The sequence below is a fragment of the Nicotiana tomentosiformis genome, chromosome 3 (genome assembly GCF_000390325.3).
Source record: "Nicotiana tomentosiformis chromosome 3, ASM39032v3, whole genome shotgun sequence".
Classification (NCBI taxonomy): Eukaryota; Viridiplantae; Streptophyta; class Magnoliopsida; order Solanales; family Solanaceae; genus Nicotiana; species Nicotiana tomentosiformis.
This window is the reverse complement of record NC_090814.1, coordinates 114,565,322-114,588,625: the sequence shown is the minus strand read 5'-3', so window position 1 is coordinate 114,588,625 and position 23,304 is coordinate 114,565,322. Positions and strand designations below refer to the sequence as shown.

The window sequence follows — 23,304 nt, the reverse complement described above, 5'->3', positions numbered from 1 at the left end:
AACATATAGCCATTGCCCCACTAAAAAGTGGAGATCTGAACAGAAAAATGGACCATTCACTATTTGACAGCTTCCTAAGTGTCGGCATGTTCACAGTATTTAGTCTTAGGGGACAAAAAGTTACACTATTGGAGTTACTAATATTTGGTTGTAAATACAAAATCCAGAATTATAGAGCTGATACTAGAGTGAAAAAAGAGGATGTATTAACATTTTGTGTATATTCCAATCATCTTCAATAGAAGTCTGAGCTCTGCCAATAAGTTATAAATAGTGATATGAACAATATATCTCTATTTTGCATAGTTAGGCTACATGTATATCCTGCAAACCCAAAACTCTAACCTTCTATTTTTTTTTCTTTTTTTGTGTGTAACCTCTCAAGATTTACTGCTATTTTGCTACATAACATCCTCCCCCCCCCCCCCCCTTTTTTTTTTTTGGCTGCTGTTCAGAAAATGAAATCATGTTGCATTATCTGCTCTTTGTGGTAATCTTTTTCCATTTTCCCTAACTATAGCTGTGTTTAAAGCATAAAACCCCTTATTTGACTTTGGACTAGAATTCCAGGATACATCAGCTTGCACACTGATAAGAGTGAGGGAACCATTTCCTTAGCAAATGGTGTTTCAGCTTCATAACCAAAACAAAAATACCATAGCATGGTATGTGCATTAGCGCCACTGATGAATACCTGAAAGAGAATTCATTTTCTTGATCAACAATTATTTCCAAAATAAAATTCGCAAATTTTAATCGTATAGTTTAAGACTTTGGACGAATTACATACCATAGAGGAGAAAATGAAGATGCAAGATCGAGGAATGGATATGGCCACCTGGTTAAAAAACCATACCAGTATTGATTAGTTGTTCAAGACAGAAAGATGTAAAATGTAACTGCAGTATGGGAAAAGAAGAGTGTGTTATTACCAAATTGAGATGCAGGCATGGACTGCCCACTGGAAAACAACATAAACTGATGTCCACAGAAAGAAATATCCAATTCGAAACCAAGGGAAACGCTGAAATGATTACATTATGGAATTAGACGCTAATTATACGACAGATAACTTATGAAGACAATTTTTGAGATCAATGAGAAAGGTTAGTGCAAATTACCAAGCAGTTGAGAGCTGTATCACCAAGTAGAAACACAACATTGATTGAATGCATGTTTATAATCCACTACAACATAGATGAAATATCAATTAGAAACACAGAACAACAACGACCCAGTGAAATACCACTAGTGGAGTGACTATGCAGTAAAGTCATAATAGTAAATGTAGCATACTTACAAAATTTAAATTGTAGCCTCTAATTGTCAGAAATGGAACGAGTACAAACCAGAAGACACAATCAGTAAGCGTTACAGCTCCAGCATTCATCTAAGGAAAAAGAAGACAATCGTTAACAATGTGTATAATTAAGTTGTTCTCTTTGCATGTTGAATTTCATTGAAGTAGAATTGCAACATGCCTTGTCATTGAATAAAACATGGAGTATATGTTCATTTTACCTGGAAAATTATCTGAAAAAGATATCCCCAGAAATCAGCAATTTGGCGAGAATTCTGTTCTGCATTTTCCCCTACCTGTTTTGCAGCATTTGAACTGCTGCTACTTTCTACATTCATAGACAATCTTCGCGAACCATACTCAGCGTCTAATCTCTCGTTATCAATTCCATCACCACCAACCTTATTGTGATATTGGTAACATCCATACATTGAAAGCACAGATCCAAGCTACATTCATATAATAATAAATCATGTGCCAAATTAGAGACTAAAAACAAACAAACTGATTGACTTTAATGTTACTATTACTTACCCCAAAATAAATAGTGATCAATGTGAATGTCCACCTATTCAGCAGACAATACATAACAAATATGAGGACATTTTCAAGACTCATTTAATTTGGATATTCCATAAATTTGATTGAGAAAGTACTTACTGTGTATAGTAGTAAAAGATTTCACCTCCATCAACAGCAACATTTAAGATTAACATTAACAAGAGAATTAAAAAGGCGACGACTCTATATCCAAGAAGCCAACCAGGATGTATAGTTTTGAGACATGGTTTCCAAACTTCATCATCATACAAGAGTCCAGGGGAATCTTTCTGCTGTTCTCTGCTCCTATTCCTCGAATCGCGAGGGCCTTCATATTTTGTTATGAGAATGGATGCAAAAATCATTGAAGCTAAAATCCAAATGGAGCAAAGCATAACCTTCCAATTAAACCAGTAACTTGATGTTGTTGTATCAACAGTCAAAGCTGGTTGCCATGAGTTTTTTGGTTCTCCTGTTAGAAAACTCATTATATCAACACTTCTCCCTTATTTAGGAAACTCTCCGCAAAATTGGCCAAAGGTACAGAACTGTTTGAATTATCCACAACACTAAAGAATGTTCTTGTTTTTTTGCTTTTTCTTTACTTTTTATTCAAAAGAAATGAATAAATACAAAGAATTGAAATCCCAAAAAATTTGAAAGGTAAAGATGAAAACTTGAAGGAACAAAGTTGAAATGCAGAAAGCAAGAATGAAATTATTATAGAAATTTCAAGAAGCCAGGACTTAGTAGAGACCAAAACTCAATCAAAAAGCTAAGCAAAAAGGCCCAGTTATGGCATCCCATAAGGGAAATAGAGAAAAAATCTCAAAGATTATGTAACAGGAAAAACTGTAAACAGTTTTATAACAGCTTGAGCCTTGAGGGGTTGGTGAAGAATGCAGCATCAAGTAGTATGATATTGACCTACATTTGATATCTGAAAGGAATCAGAGATTCCAAACTTTCAGCATGCATTTGCACAGAAAGATATAATGGAATTAATTTAATATATAAAAAATTTGAAATAAAAGGTGGGAAAAAGAAGGTAAGTTCTTAATTGTAAGCAAAGGAAAGATAGGATACTTACAGGGGAAAGCAAGGCGAGGTGGGAATATATGCTTTGCTTCTTTGCTTTGCAGGAATCAATATTTTAAAGAAAAAATAAAGAAAGAAATTGAAGAGAGAGGACAAAAAGGAGGGTGTTCTTTGAGCATAAGCTTCTTTATTTGTTATCCCAATAAGTTTTGCCTAATAGGAGTACTCTATAATCCAATGTCACAATCTCAATATTCCCATGCAACTATTAAATTCTTATTAGACATACATGATATGTCACATTTTTTCTGGTAGTTTAATAGACTTGTTATAGTCCTTTTTACTTTTTTTGATATTCCAAGTGTCATTGGTGGGGGTGGGGGTGGTTGGGTTGGGGGGGGGGGGGGGATTCCACCTGTTTTGGTGTTAGGAAAGTTTTTGTTGGATTGCTACATTTGCTAGTTGATTCTTCTTTTAACACGGACAATATATACACATGTAAAGGTTTATGAGCTCCCAATAAAGAAATACTGTTCTTTGTAAATTTATTGGTATGATACATCTGCACTTTGCAATAACTGTATTGACTCAAGAAATTTGTTCTCGAATAATAGATACTCTATCCGGTCCACAATAAGTGATTTTTTTGGATGTTTTCACACAAATTAAGAAATCCACCTTTTAACATTAATTAGCAATAAAATTGACCATATTAACCTTTACTATCTCTTCACATAAACACCCCTAACACATACTCCAACATTATTTATTCCAAGGGCAATGTAGGAAAAAAAATAATTTATTTATTTTTGAAATCTGAAAAAATTACTTATTTTGGACCACAAAAAAAAGGCCAAAAAATTACTTATTATGGACCGGAGGGAGTATTGAACAGCATATCCAAGGTAAGAATGCTAGAATTTCACTAGTTGTTTGACAATAGATTAATTATTAAGAAAACAGCATGTGAAGTGATTCTTCCAATTACTCCAATAATGGGGTTGTTTCACTTAAATTGACAAATTTTGTATTCCCAATTGACAGATTCTATTAGAGTTTTTCCTTAAAAACAATGAGACAATTTTAAAAGGAATAAACGTGCACCATAAGGTTTATAAATACTGCAGATTTTAACAGTTCCAAAACAAATAAATTCTTAAACATTTCCAAGGTGAAATGTCGTGTGATGCACCCCCGAAAAAGTGTATGGTCGTCATTACCTCCATATCCAATTTGGTCATTAGAAAAACAAAAAAGTCGTTTATTGTTTTTTTTTTCCTTCAATCATAGTCTAACTGTTTTAATTGGTGGAGTGTCAATTAACTGAGATGTTAAAAAAAATGTTAGAAAATTATGTGTATGATTAAAGGTGTGCAAAAATATTAAAATACTCCCTCCTTCACTTTAACTTGTCTATACTTTACACATCCCTTAAAAAATAATAAATAAAGTGTATAATTTACCATGATACTCATATTAATTGATGCATATTTCTAATTGATTTGAGAACATAATTGAAATAAGTAATTAATATTGTGGATATACCGGGAAAAAAGAAATTATCTTCTATTGATATGCTAAAAGTGAAATATATTTTTAGAATACTGAACAAGTAAAAGTGAACGATAGAGTATATAATATGAATAGGATGAAATGGTTGTTTTTCACTATATGTGTTCCAAAATTATTCCAACTCCCAAAACGAAAATTATATTAGGTACGTGGTCTAGTGATATCATCCGTGTTTTGGAGAAAAATATATAAAAGATAAGACAAAAAGAGGAAGGTGCAAAATATGATATGTTTCAATCATAAGAAATAGGGAGGTTGAATGAAGAGGGCAAATCAGGTAGGGCCCAATGGGGCCAGGGCCCACTATCCTACGCTCATACTACGACGAGAGCCCAGATTGTTAATTAGTCACATGGTTTGCGTACACGCTATTAGGCCCAAACACGTAGTCTTTACTCTTTAAAGTTTAACCCCTTGTTTTAAGGTTTTTTGGACTCCTGTCCGTGAATGGGCCCCACAAATTACCTGTAATTTGTCCCCTTTGTTTTGGTGCTTGAAAAGGTAGCCAAGATTGATTCGCAAGCAAAGCTGAAAGTCTAGATTCCCACTATAGTTTTTCCTTTTCTTCACTTGTGATTTTCCTTTTTCCAATTAAAAGTTTGAGGTAAATAAATGCAATTGAACAAATTGTAAAAACTTAAGCTTATTGCTTAACTGCCGAATGGAGATATTACACCCGTGATTAAGTGGCCAATGGGCTACCTAGTAGAGGAATACGGGCACGTGCTTTCTTTAGTTTTGAGATTTTTTTCATGATAATTACTTAGTACGATGGATCGAAAGTAGCAACAAATAAGACAAAGTTCAAAAAGTAAATTACAATAACCAAGTATAGCTACTATGTCAATGACGTTACTATATTGTAATTTGTAAAGCAATTGGTTGTCTGCTAATGATTGCTTCAATCACAGGAAATTTCTCTAGTTTTAAGAGTGGTTTTTGTCGGCTTAAGACACACAAAAAAATTACTCCATCGATACCCCTCTATTTGTTTACACTCTCACTTATCAAGTGTAAAAATAACTTTTTGAAACAAAATTTCCCTAAATTGATCTATTTTCTTACTTAAATACTTGAAACTATAGAAAAACCATAGTAAGGTGCAACTCTTGTCAAAGTTCAATAGTTTGAATGTCAAGGGAAAAGTGAGAATTTTTAAAACTTCTTACTTATTCAACAGAGAGCTAGAGAGCTGTAAAATTGTAATCTTATCTCTACGTTGAAACATCAAACTGAATTTCGGTTAGACACATACTTAGACAAGTTTATATAATCTTTTAAAATGTTAGACTCTTTAGACATAATACTTCTATCATTTCGTTATAAAAATGGCAAAAACCAATTTGACCTCTTTAACTCTTTTTTATTTCAACTGGGTTCCAAACGTTCCCTCACATTTTTCTTATAAGGTATTTAACCAAAAAAAATAAAAAAATTCTTATAAGGAATGCACTTACGGGTATATATATTCGTCTTTGCTAATATAACTCTATTACTTTATTCAGCACAAAATGTGTGTACTAATTCATGCATTAAAATATGGTAAACGCCTCTAGCGTTTCTCATGCCCAGTATTACCCACGGGGAAGAGAACCAACAGTACGCAAAGAATGAGCAACTGGATATATCTAAAGTTTTTTTACGTGTGTCACAGTAAAGGAGAAAATACCACAACTTTCATAAACAAACCAAGCTACGGGGTTCAAGCAAAAACAAGCCCTCTCCTCAAGAAAAAGGGTTAAAATGATGTCAATTGGCACCTACTAAATGAACCTGAGAAGGTCTTCTTAAATTCGAATAATTAACTTACAAGAAATAATAAACATATTGAAATGCTTGCTTTAAGATGGAGTTGCGAAAATACATCAAATGTGTCTATACTACTTATTCTTACATTCAGAAAGAGGAAGCAGCACAAACATAAGAGATAGAAACTACACACAGAAATATGAAGAGAAAGGCTGAAGGGCACACCTCTCATTTGAATGGTTCAGATTAGGCTCCTCAAGTTTTAGGAAAATGGCAGGACTCGAAGCTTTTGACAGATATAACGAGCAAAGACAAAGTTACAGGGAAAACTGAACACTCACTTATTGACAACATTTTCAGGGAAATACCAAGAGAATGGCAAAACAGAATAACAGATTGGGCATTTCTAAATAATTTGTTCCTTATAGCTATTGTACTTTACAAGACAGTTCTTAAAATGAAACATTCCAAGACTCAGCAACAATGCGAACACTGATAATTTTTAGCCTAAAATGTTACTGCTTGTCATGATGTTTAAAGTTTTAGAATTTTATACATTTACAAATAGGAAAAAGAAATTGTATTGCACTTGAGCCAGAAGTCCGTCTAATTTGATTTCTTAAACTTGAAAAATTTGAAACCGCTTATAGTCTTATCTAAGAATATAGATTCCTAAAAACAAATGTTATAATTCTCCATTACCTAAAAAAAAAAGTTACAATTCTCGAAACCAAACGGCATCTTAATGGTCTTTTAGTGGAAAGACAAAAAATAGATATACAAAAGGGAAACCAATTCACTATCTGTTTGGGTAATTTCAAGCAACACAAGTAAAATCTCTATGAGCATGGCGCCATGAAAAAACAAGCCGAGAGGTTCCATTAGATGAAAGCGTTGAAATAAAATAATGGTGTGTGAAACGCAAATGCTCTGCTTACATAACAATTAGCAACGACTGAATTAAGAGGCCACAATTAGTGTTGTAATTAGAAGTAAGCATAACGAAGATGTTGCTTGTGAACATCAGAATATTAGAGTGACGACCCTTGAAGATTCATAAATATTTGTCGAGAGGTGCTATTAAGTGGACCATCTTAAATTTTCCTACAACAGCATGTTGAAGCTCACTTACCCTTCCAATCTTTAAGCTAATCGTTCTTCATTAGGAAAGCCATATATTCCACACGATAGAGATTTCAAAGTGAAATAAAAAAAGGGTTAAAATTTGATCAGAGAAGACCTCGTAGAAGCATTTCGAAGCAACAAGCTAGATGATATGACAACAGATCAATGAGGGAATGTATAAATTAGAAAGTTATGTAAAATATGGACTCAGAATGTCTCCAATTTCAGACTCATTGTGTTTCCATGTTGGCATTTACGCATAACATGCTACCATACCACCATGCATTTTTCTTAAGGTTTTAAAAGTGTTCAATGCTTGTGAAAACATGACTAATGTACCAAATAATAAGACAGCAGAAATTTGTCCCAATTGCTTGAAAATCAATTACCAAAAGAGTATCCATACCAAATTAAAACTTTGAAATATAAATTTCATCTCCATATCACTACCATAACAAAAAAGCATCTATTGAAAAACAATGTAACCCATAAGAACCAACATCATCCAAGTAAACATAAACGAAGGCAAAAAGGAAAGCTGTGGATTACACTTCACAGGCAATCTAGAAAAGAGAGGTTCCCTTTCCTTTCTTGTCTCCACCAATTTCAAAGTGCTTGCACCTCTGCATAACCAAAGAAAATGATTAACTAACAGATTAGAAACACATAAGCACAACTGCAGTGCAGAGATCATCCATTAACAAACCTTGATTGGGTGCTGTGAAACATGTTTGCAACCTTGGCATTGCAGCCTCAACACGATCTTCTTAGTGGTTTTTGCCTGGTTCGTAATGGCAAAACAAACAGGTCAGTTATTCCTTATCCAGTACACTGAATGCAGTGCTACACCAGTGAAAAACTTCATATTCTTTCTGGCATTTTTTCCAATACTAATATCCTTTTAACAAAACAATAATTCCATATGCTACCTTTTTGTGGAAGACGGGCTTTGTCTGACCACCATAACCTGACTGCTTCCTGTCATAACGACGCTTTCCCTGAGCAGCCAAACTATCTTTCCCTTTCTTGTATTGTGTAACCTTGTGCAAGGTGTGCTTTTTGCACTCCTTGGACTTGCAGTAGGTCTTCTTTGTCTTAGGAACGTTCACCTGCAAACAACCACATTGAACAGTCACTTATTATGCTACGAGGAACATATCAAGACATTACTACATGCCAAAAGCAGGAATAAAAGGGCATTAAAACCCCCCAATAAAGGGATACAGCCATTGCCATACAGTAGTATATCAATTACACCTCAATTATGCAGCTTTTGAGCATAAGCTATAATTAATCCTATATGTCTACACCACAGAAACATGGACTTGCAGCTGTTCAATCTACAAACTAACGTGCTTAATGGGTGCATTTCTACTAAGGAATCAGGAGACAAAATACCACAAAATAGTAACTACAACAACTATATATCACCAAACAAGAAAAGCAAATGTAACGCTTGTTAGGCTCGTGTACTATCTATCCAAGTGAAGAGCGATTAGTCATTTCATCTAGTTCCCAAACTAAGTTAAGGCATATTCCTACTCTCCTATATCAAAGGAACGTTTCATACGACGAGATTTCTAAGCTTCGATGTGACTATAACAATTTCACTGATGAAACGCATTGAATTGGTACTATACTATCGCACACTGAATTAATAAGAAATTACAGATGTGGGATACAGATGTATTACCATTTTCACCGGCCGATATTTAGACAGAAATACCAGAGAGCACAATTGCCGTTCAGCTGGTGCCGATCGAAAGCCCTAAGACGCGAGAAGAGGATAAGTTTTATACTCCTGACTTAGGGTTATGATTTATGAAAGACTTGGCGAGTGGGCTCTGCATGTAGGCCGAAAATATTGGGCTACGGGTAAAACTATTTCGTCGGGCTTACTGTTGTATGGACTGAATTGTGCAAATCATTACGGCCTGTTCTGTCTGGTATATAATTTTGGAAAATTTACGCTAAATCTAAGATTTATTTATGGATGATAACTACTTTTAAATTTAATTACTTTTCATAGTTATAATTTGCTCATTATAGCTATGCCAAATACATAGAGTTATTTCACTGTATTAATTTTTTCCCTCAACCTTCTCTCTTCTCCCTCAACTCTCTCTCATTTCCCCTCCCTCTTCGCCCTCGGCAAGGCCGTCGTCATCTTCTCCGACTGGGCTCTACCGAAGCCCAGCCAAACAGCCGTCTCTCTCTCTCTCTCTCTCTCTCTCTCTCTCTCATCTCCATCATCAGATCCAGTCGTCCCTCTCTCGCTCTCTCATTTCCATTCTCTCATCTCCACCGTCAGATCCAAATCTGAAAATCACAAAGTTGCGATAGGTCAATTACCTACGGTGAAAATAATGGAGGAGGAAGATCGAAGGGGTCGCCAGATCTAGATCTAACGGAGATGCCGAAATCCATGGCTTCTTCTCATTCTTTGTATCTCAGATCTGAGTGTATTCGTCTGGCCAAAAATTTATTTCTCCACCACTGCTTTTCTTGCCGAAAAAAAAAGCCGCCTCTTTCTCCTCCACTACCTTTCATGCCAAAAAATTATTGTATATACACAATATATTTTTTGTATTTCGTCAGAGATCTAAAGTGTACTTTGTATTTTGGCCGGAGATAGGACGGGATTTAATTGTATTCTCCATTTTTAAACACAGTTTATTTTGTATTCTCGTCGGAGATTTGACTATATTTTTCATTTTTAATATAACTATAGTGTATTTTTGAAAGGATTTGAATGTATTTTTCATGTTTTAGTGTACATACTGTGGTATTTTGTATTTCGCCAGAGATCCGACCAAGTTTGATTGTATTCTTCCTTCTTAAATACGGTGTATTTTGTATTTTTGTCGAAAATTTGACTGGACTTGACTGTATTCTTCATTTCGTCATTTTTTTTAATATAAAAATATTCAAATATAGTTGAAACCTTGCGACATCAAATGCGGTTGGATACAACTGAACAGCATATTCAAATGCATTCAAATACACGTGAATTTTTTTTTTTTTTTTAAAGTTGAACAATGTATTTAAATATACTCAAATATAGTGCATTGTGAAAAACTAGCTACGACGAAATGTAAATACATGAAATGTAGCTACGGATTGTGAAAAAGCTCCTTAAAAGGTAGTCATTTATGAAAGTTCCAAACAGCCGACTATCCAAAATATGACAGGCGCGCGTGTGTGTGCGCGTGCGCGTATTCCCCATCTCAATGAGTAATATTTTGTAATAAAATTACATATATTTTATAAAATTATGCTTGAGTTATAAAATAAAGTGTAATCTTTTGAAATTGATAACTATTGATCCTCTATATCTAACTCATTAAAAGAAAAAAAAATGTTCATAAAAGTCCTCAATCATTATTCAATATATTCACCTTTAATATTTGTCATTTGAGTTTCACGAGTTATCGTGCTTCTTTGTTAGTTTCAGTAAGAACACATAGTCCTTGAAGATTTAAGATTATTCTAATATTTTGTTAAAAAGTTATTCTCAAGTTCATTCATAAAGACACAAACAAGGTGTAGACCGGTGCTTAATTGATCATGGATTAATTATTTTGTTTGATTAAAATAAATTTTTTTAAATGCATGTTTAATTGTTTCGCATTAAAATATTTTAGTTTAGACGCTATTGTATTAACTACTTTTAATTTAATACGTAATTTTATGTCCTCACATTTTAAGTTTTTAATTGAAAATCATTTGAAGTCACCATATAAGAACGCTCTCATTAGAAGGGATTTATGTTCAATTAGTGTAACTTATATAAGGTAAAATATTTCCTAAATATTAGTACTTCTTACCTAGTTTAATAAGGAAAGGTTTAATATGCTAATATTTAATTGATTTTAAAGTCTTAAATAATAGGAAAGTAACTTAAATTATAATTTTGTTCATTGTGAAAATTATTTTTAAATGGTAAAAAAGGCGAATGACATTTCGCTAATGATACATATATATATATATATTTGACCGGCGAACAAATATGTTAAAAGCCATATAATTTTATCACAAAATGTGTTTTGTAATACATTTTGGCAAAAAATTAAGAACTATATACAAAAACTGTGTATGTGTAAACAAAGTCTCACATGAACAGTAGAAAAGAAAAAGAAGTTATTTGTGAGGAGTTGTATACTCTTAATAATGTAAGGCCTTTTGAAAAAATCTTGTAGGCTTGGTAAAAAACGAACAATATTTCACCATCCGTTTTAGCCCAACACAAAAGTTTGTTTTTGTCATAAAATTTGGAAAGATATTAATTTTTATATTCTGCCAGTATAAATAAGGCATAAATCAGTTACAACATGTTAAAATATACATACATTGTTAAAATTCTTTATTCTCAATATAAGTAAGATAATTCATTTTTTTTTTTAAAGAAAGCACAAGGAGAATACTATAGGAAAACTATTAGCTATGTCCATTTATAAGTATCTTATTACATAAATTGGCCAATTCATAAAATACTACTCCTTCAATTTCAAATTAGATGAGTTAATTTGACTCGGCACGAAATTTAAAAAAAAGACTTTCGAAACTTGTGATCTTAAAAGCTTAAGGGGTAAAAGCTTTATGGGGCCATGACGTTTGTGTGCTTATAAAAGTTTTTCATTAAGGGTAAAATAAAAAGTTTAAAGTTAAAATATTTCCAATTATATGAATGTGCCATTCTTTTTGGAATGGACTAATAAGGAAACTATGGCATTTGAATTAAAACAGAGGGAGTATTAAAAAAAAAAAGATAGCATGGTGCACTAAGCTCCTGCTATGCGCGGAGTCCGGGAAAGGGTCAGACCACAAGGGTCTATTGTACGCAGCCTTACCCTGCATTTCTATAAGAGGCTGTTTCCACGGCTCGAACCTGTGACCTCCTGGTCATATGGCAACAACTTTACAAATTACGTCAAGGTTCCCTTCAGAGGGAGTACTAATATTAGCCAAATATTATAAATATTAGCCAATTATCTATTTGTAGCAAAAAAAAAAGTTATTTTTTTGCTTTTTTTGAGTGAGTGTTATTAGAATAGATTGGGTACATCTCAAGGAGCTTGAATCTCAGTTTTGGGATGATTTGGTAGAGTTTTGAGGTGGTTTGAATTTAAAATTTAAAGTAGAAGATGAACATGAAAAAATGATATGTGTATCATACTATGTATCACATATGTATCATATATGTATTAAATGTGTATCACATGTATATTCATGTATACTTGTGTGTGATACATGTGTCATAGAAAAATTTTCTAAACTTTATTCTAACTACGAATTTTGATACCAGATCAGTCCAAATCACTTCCAATCTTTCTCAAATTTTGTATATTGACTCATTTATATGTTTTCAATATATTCCAACCATACCCATTAAAAAATATCCTTTTTGTCACGACTTGGTCATGACTTGGATGAGTAATTAGGAAAAGTAGGTGTTTGTGTCGATCCAACCAGTAGCAGAACGCTGCATTTGGTAGCTAGAGCCACGGTTCTCGGGCCACGATGGTCGATAAACAAAAAGTCGGCATCGGCGAATGAGGTTCTAGGAATTTGGAACTTCAAATTCAAGAATTTATCAATACCTCTAATAGGCGTATGGAGACAATGGGGGATATACAGAGAAATATGGATGTGCATCTTCAAGAGTACTCAAACTCGGTTATGGACATGAATAAGCGAGAGGAAGGTCGGAAGATGAGCATATCTTACATGGCGGTAGCTCAAGGGAGCTCTTACATTGAAAGCGGTCAATCTTCTGTTAGAGGAGCTTTCAGGTCAATTTCGACGCCGGTTACTCTGGTAAATGCTACCACCACCAACTTGCCTTTGTCTGCATATTCGGTGGCTTCGACTTTGGTAACCCCAATAAACTCTAGTGTCAGTCAAAGTTTGATTTTTCCCTCTATCACCCAAAGTATTCACCGTATCAACTTGACCTCACCTGGGAATGAGTCATTTTTTTGCCCCAATGAACCTTACTTTTCACACAATATTCAAGTACCCCGGCCAACACCTGCTTTTGGGCTTTCCCGTCAGTTACTTGGGCCATAAGCCCTATGGGGCCTTTGTATAATGTTCACATTACCCTTACACAACTCACGATAGAAATACCTACGACCTATGGGCTTTTCACTCCTCGATCCACTTCATCACATCTGTACCCATCTACTCATGCACCCTCGTTTGCTCATATACCATATACCACTCATTTGCCTTCACATTACACAAACCCAACCTTTCCCCCTATATTATACCACTTGAGGTAATTTATCCCATCAATTCCCCCCCACAAACCATTTTTCCCCAAAACTTTTTCCTGCCCTGTTGATACCTAACCTCCCTTGCGCATGCTTAATGCCAAACTTGCTTTTCCGGAATTTGATGGTAATAATCCATTGTAAGGCCCCGTAAAATTTTGCCTAAAAATTCGGGGTTTCGTGGTACCAAAGTAGGCTCATGTGTTGACAATTGTTGAACAGTGCGTTGGGGAGTAAAGGAAAAATTTTGGCAGAAAAAGACATTTCTGCGGCCCACTATGCGGCCGCAAAAATCACTCTACAAGCCGCAGAATAGCCGCAAAATAGAGCAGAAAATTGGGCAAGTTTGGATGATATTTTGCGGTCAACTATGCGACCGCAAAACCGTTTCGCGGACCGCACATTGACTACGGAACCAGTATGGGATTTTTTCTCAGGAAAGTTCTGCGGTGTATTCTGCGACTGTAGAACGGGTCTGCGGTGCATTATGCGACCACAAAACAGGTATGCAGGCCGCAAAACTGCCGCAGACCCAACCCGAATGTTCCAGTTCAGGGGCACCAATTGTGCGGCCGATTTGCGGACCGCATATCTATTCTGCGATCACTCTGTGACTGCAGATTATGTTTTGGAGCTTCATTTTTCTTGTTTTATAAACCCGACACCATTCTTATAAAAAATGTTGAGGGTCATTTTAGAAGGTTCAAACTTACATTTTAAAGAGAGAGGAAGATGGTCTAGAGTGAGAAGAGGAGTTCTAAGCCATTTGTTCATTAATATTTGCTCAAACCTTGAAAATTTCTATAGGGTAACTCACAAGGTCTCCAATCAAAAGGTAAGATTCTACACCCTAACACTTAATTTCAGAATTTAACTAAAAATGAGAATTTAGTAAAGCAATTCTTGGGTGTGGGAGTTGTTTATTTTACATGCATATGCCATCTAGGGTAGTGGGAAGATTGTTGAGCTCGTTTGGGTGAACTTTGGGTAGTGGGGTAAAAGAATCCACCATAGGAGGACCTTGAAACCTTAATGCACACTTAATGTTTGATAAAATGCTCGAGTGAGCTGGAACTATGAACTCCTTCCTAATTTGTGTTCAATTTTACTATATCTCTAAATAGATCGAAGTGGCTAGGATTTCTGAAACCTTGTAGTAAATTAAAAAGCTCGAGGCAAGGTATGTTGGCTAAACTCTTCTCTTAGAATTGAACCCTGCAATGTCCTTGTAAGTCTCGTGATGCTCTTTATAAATTGAATTTTCGTCAAATAAGGCTTGCGTCAAAATAATTATGTGTTCAATATATATTCCAAAGATTCTTGTTATGTTGAGTTAATGTTTGAGAATGTAGTTTAAGTATGGGCTGTGTGTTATTATGTTATGATTTAAAAGCGTGATTTTTAATGAAAGTTATCATGTCAATTGTGTGAGAAGTTGCATGTGCCTAAAACCCTAAATTGCTCAAGTATGTGTTTAAAGTCTTAAATTGAAAGGCCTTGTGGTTGATTATCTATGATAATGGGTGAAAGTGAAATAGTGAGCATGAGTTATGAAGTACGGCCAACTTGCCAAGAATGATATTGTGCATGGCCAATGGTGCCAATAAAATGAATGACATGTAAAAGAATATGAAGTGAGTGGTAAATACTTTTAATAATAAATACCTTGGGAGTATCGTTTAGCCACCGAGGAAGGGCAGGTCAAAATAACCTAACCTCGAAACTACATGTGCCGGTGTAGGAGTGATTGAGGGGTAAATCCCGTGTTAATGTGATGAGACCGTTTCCCTTATACGGGATGAGATTGGTGTGTTGAGATGTTTCCCCTTAAGTGGAATGAGATTATTGCTAGCGAGATGTGATGTGATGTCGACCCACACGGTATTGTGGTTAGACGGCTTAGCCGATCGGGCTGAGATCGGATGCCATGTAGCGCACATGGTGGTATTGTGAGTATATGTCTCGGGGTGAGACGGCTTAGCCGGTCGGGCTGAGATCGGACTCCGTACAAAGACACGGTGGTGTATCGGTGCTAAAGATCTCCCAACTTAAATTACTGAAACCTATTTGAAATTTACCTTTCCCCTAACTGGATACCTTGATACTGTTTGAGTCTCTTACTAATTTCATGTTTTATTCTCCGTTTATTATTGCTCGTTCTATTGAGAGGGTGTTTAGTTTCACATACTAGTACTATTCCATATGTACTAACGTCCCTTTTGCCGGTGGCGCTGCATCTTAAATGGATGCAGGTGGTTCCATAGCAGGTGGTATCGATCAGTGATAGCAACACACCCTCTCCTCAGCTAACTTGGTGAGCCCCACCTCATTTCGGGGTCCTGTAGTTCTATCCTTTGTACATAGCATTTTGACGTATAACCGGGCCTTGTTGTTGGCACTGTCATAACACTATTTTATTTCCTGTTAAAGGCTCCGTAGATATAGTGTGGGTTGTATATGTTTTTGGGAAGGTTAAACTAAAAATGTTGTAATCGTATCATCTGTTCCACTTTAAATATGATTGTACTATGTTATGTTTCAAAGACTTGTTAATTACGTAACTAATGGAAATGAACTGGTATTATTCACACGACCTCTTACGGTCTAATTAATAAAATATATTATTCTCATTATTCATGGATGAGTTGGTTAGACGGCACTATGCAGGCGTACTCGATCGGGGTAACTCTGTTGAGCACCGGTCGCGCTTCCCGAGGTCGGGGCGTGACATCCATCGTGGTTGGATTAGACGTTGCAATAACTTTTTAAATTTATACAAGGTATTGGAGGCAGAGAAGATAACTTATATTGCAATCAATATTAGGGATCAAATTCGCTATTGGTATGATCTTTACATGATTGATAATGAGGGTGAGGTATCTTGGGCTCAATTTTATTTTGATATCTGTCAACGTTATGGTGATTGAATTCAGTAGGCTCCAGCAAGTGACTGATGTGGAGACTTATCAAAAACAATTGAGGCACTAAAAGGCCATGTTCTGTTAGCTAGACCTCATTTCGATGAAGCTTACTTTTATTACCTGTTTTATAGGTGGCTAAAGCCAGATTTTGGCCCAAATGGTGAAAGTAGCCAATACCCCAACCTTTTTAAAAGATTATGCCATGGCTGAGCTTTATGAACTGTCCTTAAGTGCCCAGTCAAAAAATAATATTTCCAAATTACCCAATAGACCCAATCACTTCAGTTATAGCTCTAAACATTCACTACCTTCCTCTAGTAAAACTACCTCATCAATAAATCCTAAAGTACCAGGACCAAAGAACCCAAGTATTGAGAGTATAAGGGAGCGCAATCTGTGCTACAAAGGTCATGATCGCTATTTTTCGGGCCATTAATGCAAAAACAAGGCATTGAATACAATGAAAGGGGAAGAACAACATGAGGAATGAGTAGAGGAGGATGAAGTCTTCGAAGAAGTAATTAGGGAGGAGCAAGTACAAGGGGAGGTGACATTGGAAATGATGTTAGGAGGAAGCCAATTATCATCAACTACAATCAGAATTCAAGGGATGGTCAAGAAGTTCCATGTGACGACACTCATTGATAGTGGAGCAACCCACATCTTCAAACAATTACGCCTTCTAACGGAACCTATTGGCAGACCCATGAAGGTTAGAGTGGAAAATGATCAGTTGATGCCTTGCAATTACAAATGGCCAAGGTTCTCTTGGACCATGGGTGATAAAACTTTCTTGTTTGATTTATCATTGTTGAATTCCGGGGACAGTGACATAATTCTTTGTAATATGGCCATTATTTTGTCAAATGGAGTCCATCTCACATAAGCATAAGCATCTTTGCAAAGTGTAGACTTTGTTGGCAATATTTTTTGGGACCCAAAAATAATGCATTGTGTGTTGGACATCATTTGCACAAGTTGTATCTCTTCTTTTACACCTAAGAGGTCAAGACTTTTTTACCTATAAAAGGGAAGGCCATTAGTTCATTTTAGACACACCAACAAGACTTGAGTCTTCATTTCTTGTTTCTTCCTTTATTAAGAGTGTTTTGTATGAGAGTTAGTGTTGGGAAGCACTTGTGTGAACCCTTTCTTTGGAGTGATCTTGTGAGGTTATTCCCTTAGGGTATTTGTGATTAATTAGAGTATTTACTCTAATTTTGTACTCTTTTTTGTACTCTTATTGTTATAGTAAATTGCCCCTCTCCGCTTGTAGATGTATGTCACTTTGACCGAACCACGTTAAATTTGTGTCTTCTTTATCTACTTTAATTACCGTTGTTATCAACTTCAATTGTCTTTGTTATTGTCATTATACCGTTATTTGGCTAAATTCCGCATCACCCTGGTTCCCGATCCTAACATTCTTGGCATGGATTGGATCGATACTATAACTCTTATTGTGTTGCACACACGCCCTCGTAGTATATCATTTTTAGAGGTGATAAATTGGTTACTATAATGGGGATAGAGGGCATGGGAGAATTAAAGGAAGGAGATGCCAAATCCATTGAAAAATTACTGGGCATGGGCCACTACTGCTTGTCAGCCCAATTAGTAGCAGTAACAACAAAAGAAGAGCCTCAGGAGAGCCCGACCCAAATTCGCAAGTTGCTTGGACAATTTGTGAATATCTTCCAAGAACCTAAAGACCTTCCTCCTTCGAGGACTTGTGACCACACCATTAAACTTATACCATGTTCTAAACCAATTAACCAAAGGCCCTATAGATACTCTTATGAGCAGAAGAACATCATTGAGAAGATAGTGAGGGATATTTTGGAGGCCTAGACCGTAACAACAAGCACATCACTGTTTGCTTCACCTGTAATTTTGGTGAAAAAGAAGGATTCAACTTGGCAATTATGTGTTGATCATTGCAAGTTGAATGAGATAACAATAAAGAACAAATACCCAATTCTGGTGGTGGAGGACTTTCTTGATGAATTACATGGAGCTCGATTATTTTCCAAAATCGATCTTCGATCCGAATACCATCAAAGACGGATGAAAAAAGGGGACGAGTTCAAAACAACTTTCAAAACTCACCACGGACTGTGGGATTTTAGAGTAACGCCCTTCGGTCTGACTAACTGTCACGCCCCGAACCTGGGCCTGGATGTAACACGATACTCAGTGCCTGATTATATGTGACCGAGCGAACCAACTGGCTGACTGAATCAACATGTGATATCATAACATACTGAATGCGGAAGATAAACTAACACATGCTGATATACTAAAAGTCTGAATGATATAAATCAAATACGGAAACACTAATATAAGTCTATAACATATATGTAGCAACAATGCTTAACATGAAAAGCCTGTGAGTCTGTATAACTGTTACTCTAGTCTCTGAAGCCTCTAATGAAGTACTGAAAATACTGACTATTTAAAAATACTGAAGACTGTAAGGTAATTATAATTCCTCGAAAGAATTGGAGATCACAAAATAGCTGGTACGAGAATCCTAGCGCTCTGAATTGTCAACCTGTAAATCATTACCTGCATCGTGAGATGCAGGCCCCGGGCAAAAGGGACGTCAATACATTTGAATTGCACTGGTATGTAAAGCAACTGAAAGAAAGAACTGTAAATGCTAAAACTAAAACTGAACTGATAACTGATAATTGAGAACTGATAACTAAAATGATAACTACTAAAACTGAGACTAAAATGATAACTGATAATTGATAACTAAAATGATAACCGATAACTGAACAAAGTAAGTAATGATATGAATACTCCCTTCTGATTGATGAACCACCTGTTTATCTGGATAAATAAACTGCGGCCTCAGGCCCAATATATACGTGCACATATTGCGGCCTCAGGTCCAAGTATACGTATACATAACTGCGGCCTCAGGCCCAAAGATGCATAAATTATTAACTGCGCCCTCAGGCCCAAATACAGGTGTTCAACATTCAGGGATTTAAAATTAGGAACTGAGAATCATACTGCAAACATGATACTAAAATACTGGATCATATTGAGTTACATGATACTAAAATGATGAATAGAACTAGACTGAGATATGTATTCACGAACTAATTATTAAAACTAAAACTTCAACTGTCTATGACATGCTGAGTAATCTAGATTGAGATTCATGGGCATCAAACCCAAGTCTATATTTATTATGCACTGAGCTCACAACTTTCAGAATAAAAATCACGAGCGAGTCACGAAGCTAGAGAATAGAAGTTCTGCAACTATTCAAGGAACTAGGCTTAACTATATTTATGAGGCAATTAGTAACGTCGTAAAAGAAACGTAGTATAGGGAGAATTATTAACATTCCCAAACATAGAGAGTTAGCCTCACATACCTTGACTTTGGTCCTTTTAAGCGTATCACAATGTTCGTCGCCTCTTTCAACGATAACCTATGTCTCTCTCTCTCTCTCTCTCTCTCTCTCTCACATATATATATATATATATATATATATATATATATATATATATAAAGCGGAACCAATATTAGCACTAATTCTCATGTTTTGGTAGCATGGAAATTCTATCAAATACCCTTTGGACGTAAAGCCTCATAGCCCTCATAAATGGTGTTTTCTTCACCCAATTCTCATTCTACTACTTTTAGCTGATTCTACAATCCCAAGTAGATGTAACAAACATCATTTCTCATCACGCAAATGATTATAATAATCTTAAGTCAACAACCCAAAACCCTAGCATAGTTCATTTCATTCCTTTTATCAAACCCATCTACTATTCTCCCAAAAACTCATCAATTCATAGTTATAAATGATTAGGGAATAGAAGTATTATCTCTTTGAAGTTTAATCCTCTTGAATTCGAATTCTAGGGTTTCTTTTCTTAACAATGATGTCTCGATCGAATATCTAATGATTTGAAGGATTTACCCATATTAGTAAGGTGTTGGAGAATTGAAATTAACTTAGAATCATCTTTAGAACTCACCTTGGATAACGGAGGGACCTTGGGGAAGTTGGGTTCTTGAGAGCTTCCCTTTCTTGAGCAAACTTACGTGTTTGGGGTTGTTAGGAACGAGGTAGGGTTTAAATAAGTGTATGTGTCCCAAAAATTGAGGAGGAAATAAAAGTAGCTCGGATAAATATCGTCGACGCGGGGCATCATCTGAGGCGCCAAAATAACTGTGCAAGGCGCCATCAGAGGTGCCAAAACTACAGTGCCTTGCACTGTCAGGGGCGCTGAACTTTGATGGCCTGGACAGTGCCTTGCACTGTCAGGGGCGCTGAGTTTAATGCCATGGACTGTTTATGGCCGTGAGTTTTTATGGCCTTGCATTGTCTATGGCTGTGAATTTTCATGGCCTTGCACTGTCTAAGGCTATAAGACGGACCTCCCATAAACTTAGTCGATTCCATCGAATTTTATGCACCTCACTATTGACCTTGATTCCAAAACAACGATTTCCACCCATACTCATCCCGATAGGACTTCACATGTCTAAAAAGTCACATTAATACTCATTTAATGCATCCACAGCTAATTCAAATTTATGGAGTGTTACATTATCTCCCCCTTGGGATCATTCGTCCTCAAATGATTGTCCTGATTGTAACTTCAGCTAACTCTAGACCTTAACGTGACTGATGGAAACATGTGAAAGTTGAACCGTCATGAACACACGCATACTAAACTGAATGAATACATGATTACTAAAGTGCTGAGATACTGAACTGAATGGCTATTGAACTGACTGAATACTGAGCTGACTGAATAGTGAAAAACATGAAGATTATAATATAAGTTCTGAATAAGAAGGATAGCCACCTTCGACATTTCTCCAAAATACCTGCCAGCTAGCAGAGCATAACACTAGCTTCATAGGGCATCATAATACGGATAACATAAAACATATACATGAATACTGGGCTGTTATGGATATGTGAATTCTAAACTAACGTGGATATACAAATACTGAATTGGCACAGATATTCGAGTACTGAACTGACGTGAATGTTCTAACATGAGATTTGAATGCTAAAAACTTGAATGTTATAACATAACACGAGAAATATTGGGTGTACAACTGCCAATGCTGGTGGAAACTCTAAATCATAAGCTACTTGCTCGATACTTCGTAGGATCCTATATGGCCTGATGTATCTGGGACTGAGCTTTCCTTTCTTCCTAAATCTTATAACACCTTTCATAGGAGAAACTTTTAGAAACACCCAATCATTAACTTGAAACTCTAGGTCACTGTGTGACATATTCGAATAGGACTTTTGGCTACTCTGAGCTATCTTCAAATGCTCTTGAATCAACTTGACTTTCTCCATAGACTGATTGACCAAATTTGGTCCCAATAATGTACTCTGCTTCGCCAAGTTCGAACCAACCAATTGGCGATCTACACCTTCGCCCATACAAACCATGCTTTTAAAATAAGCGAGATAATCCTATTATAAGGTCCATATTTACCATCTCCACTAAAGAATATGTATATTATGTGGTAAAACACTAGGATTTGTGCTGCTCGACTTTCACTTTATGACAGTTCGGACACTTGGCCACAAAGTCTGCGATGTTCCTTTTCATGTCGTTCCACCAATAAATCTCCTTGAGATCATGATACATCTTTGAGGAACCTTGATAGATATAATACTTGGAATTATGGTCTTCTAACACGATCCTCCTTCTCTAAGTCCGTTTATATCTGGACACACAATCATGCTCGGTACCTCAAAGTACCATCATCCCATCATATTCAAAAGCCATTGTCTTATGCCTGTGAATCCCCTCTTTCGGCTACACCAAGTAGTGATCATCAAACTATTTCTCCTTCTCTTTGGCTACTAAGGAGGAACAAGTCCTATTCTGGACAACAACTCCACCACTTTCGAAGTCCGAAAGTCGAACTCCTAGCTTGACTAAGCGGTGAACTTCTTTTACCCTCAATCATTAGCTATACTTCCCAATACTTGATTATATTTTTAAGGTACTTCTTGAAATCACTTATAGTGTTGTTGTGAGCTAGGTCTTTGATCATTACTCGGAAGATTAGAGTCTCGTGCAATGGCACTACCCTCGTGACACATAACTGGGCATGATTTTATAGTTTTTATATCCCAAGCTAACTATGTGGGTTTCAAATCTCCAACTGGACTTACTGATGATTTTAACATCTCCCCCTTAGACCAAAGGTCTTATACTTGTAGATCCTTCTCTTTTGTTGGGATCCAAATAACTTTCCTTATCTTCTGCAATTCTTTTCTATTTATGACAATGATGACTCATTTTCCATCATACTTCTAAGCAATCTTTCTTACTAGGAAAAACCAAATTACTTACATAACGGAAAGCTAATGTATTCACAACTATCATACACAATCTTAATGATTTAACTCTATTCACACTGTCAATCTTGGGGAGACCCCCTTTTCGATAATTCTTAAAGGCTATTCTTTTGTAATTTGCTCTCTTATTGTCTAGCTGATTTTTTTTCACTGTCATTGTACTTCGAGTTTAAACTTAAACACTTTGGGTTTTAACATGCATTCGGTATTTCAAACTGTTACTCACTCACTAGTGTTAACCTGGTTAAGTAAATCAAATCGTACCTCGACTAGCTTTGCTAAAATTGCTAATTCATTGTATCTACTCAAAACTTACTTACTAGTTTTTACTAACCACCTGCTAGCATCATATTTTCTTGTTCTACTTTGAAAAACTAAAGTGAAACATAAGGTTATGCCTAACTTCACTCA

At 35.8% G+C, this 23,304-nt stretch overlaps 2 protein-coding genes across 5 annotated transcripts; both read right to left on the bottom strand.

The window, feature by feature from the left end:
- Positions 1-260: 260 nt before the first annotated feature.
- Positions 261-6,493, bottom strand: LOC104092123 (uncharacterized). 4 transcript variants are annotated; one of them, XM_009597650.4, is made up of 9 exons: positions 6,425-6,493; positions 1,961-2,312; positions 1,835-1,868; positions 1,522-1,749; positions 1,301-1,390; positions 1,122-1,187; positions 933-1,024; positions 791-838; positions 505-694 (listed from the first exon to the last, which is right to left on the bottom strand). In XM_009597650.4, the coding sequence occupies exons 1-9, from the start codon at positions 6,429-6,431 to the stop codon at positions 577-579; spliced, it is 1,035 nt and encodes a 344-aa protein (XP_009595945.1). In that variant the 5' UTR covers positions 6,432-6,493; the 3' UTR covers positions 505-576. The 4 variants fall into 4 exon arrangements, with proteins under 4 accessions (XP_009595936.1, XP_009595945.1, XP_009595952.1 ...); XM_009597657.4 differs by lacking the exon at positions 6,425-6,493 and adding an exon at positions 2,931-3,067; XM_009597664.4 differs by lacking the exon at positions 6,425-6,493 and adding an exon at positions 2,772-2,851.
- Positions 6,494-7,684: 1,191 nt separating this feature from the next.
- LOC104092116 (large ribosomal subunit protein eL42) lies at positions 7,685-9,174 on the bottom strand. The gene is made up of 4 exons (XM_009597630.4): positions 9,018-9,174; positions 8,254-8,433; positions 8,031-8,105; positions 7,685-7,947 (listed from the first exon to the last, which is right to left on the bottom strand). Exons 1-4 carry the CDS (start codon positions 9,018-9,020, stop codon positions 7,888-7,890), a joined length of 318 nt encoding a protein of 105 aa, XP_009595925.1. The 5' UTR covers positions 9,021-9,174; the 3' UTR covers positions 7,685-7,887.
- Positions 9,175-23,304: the final 14,130 nt, after the last annotated feature.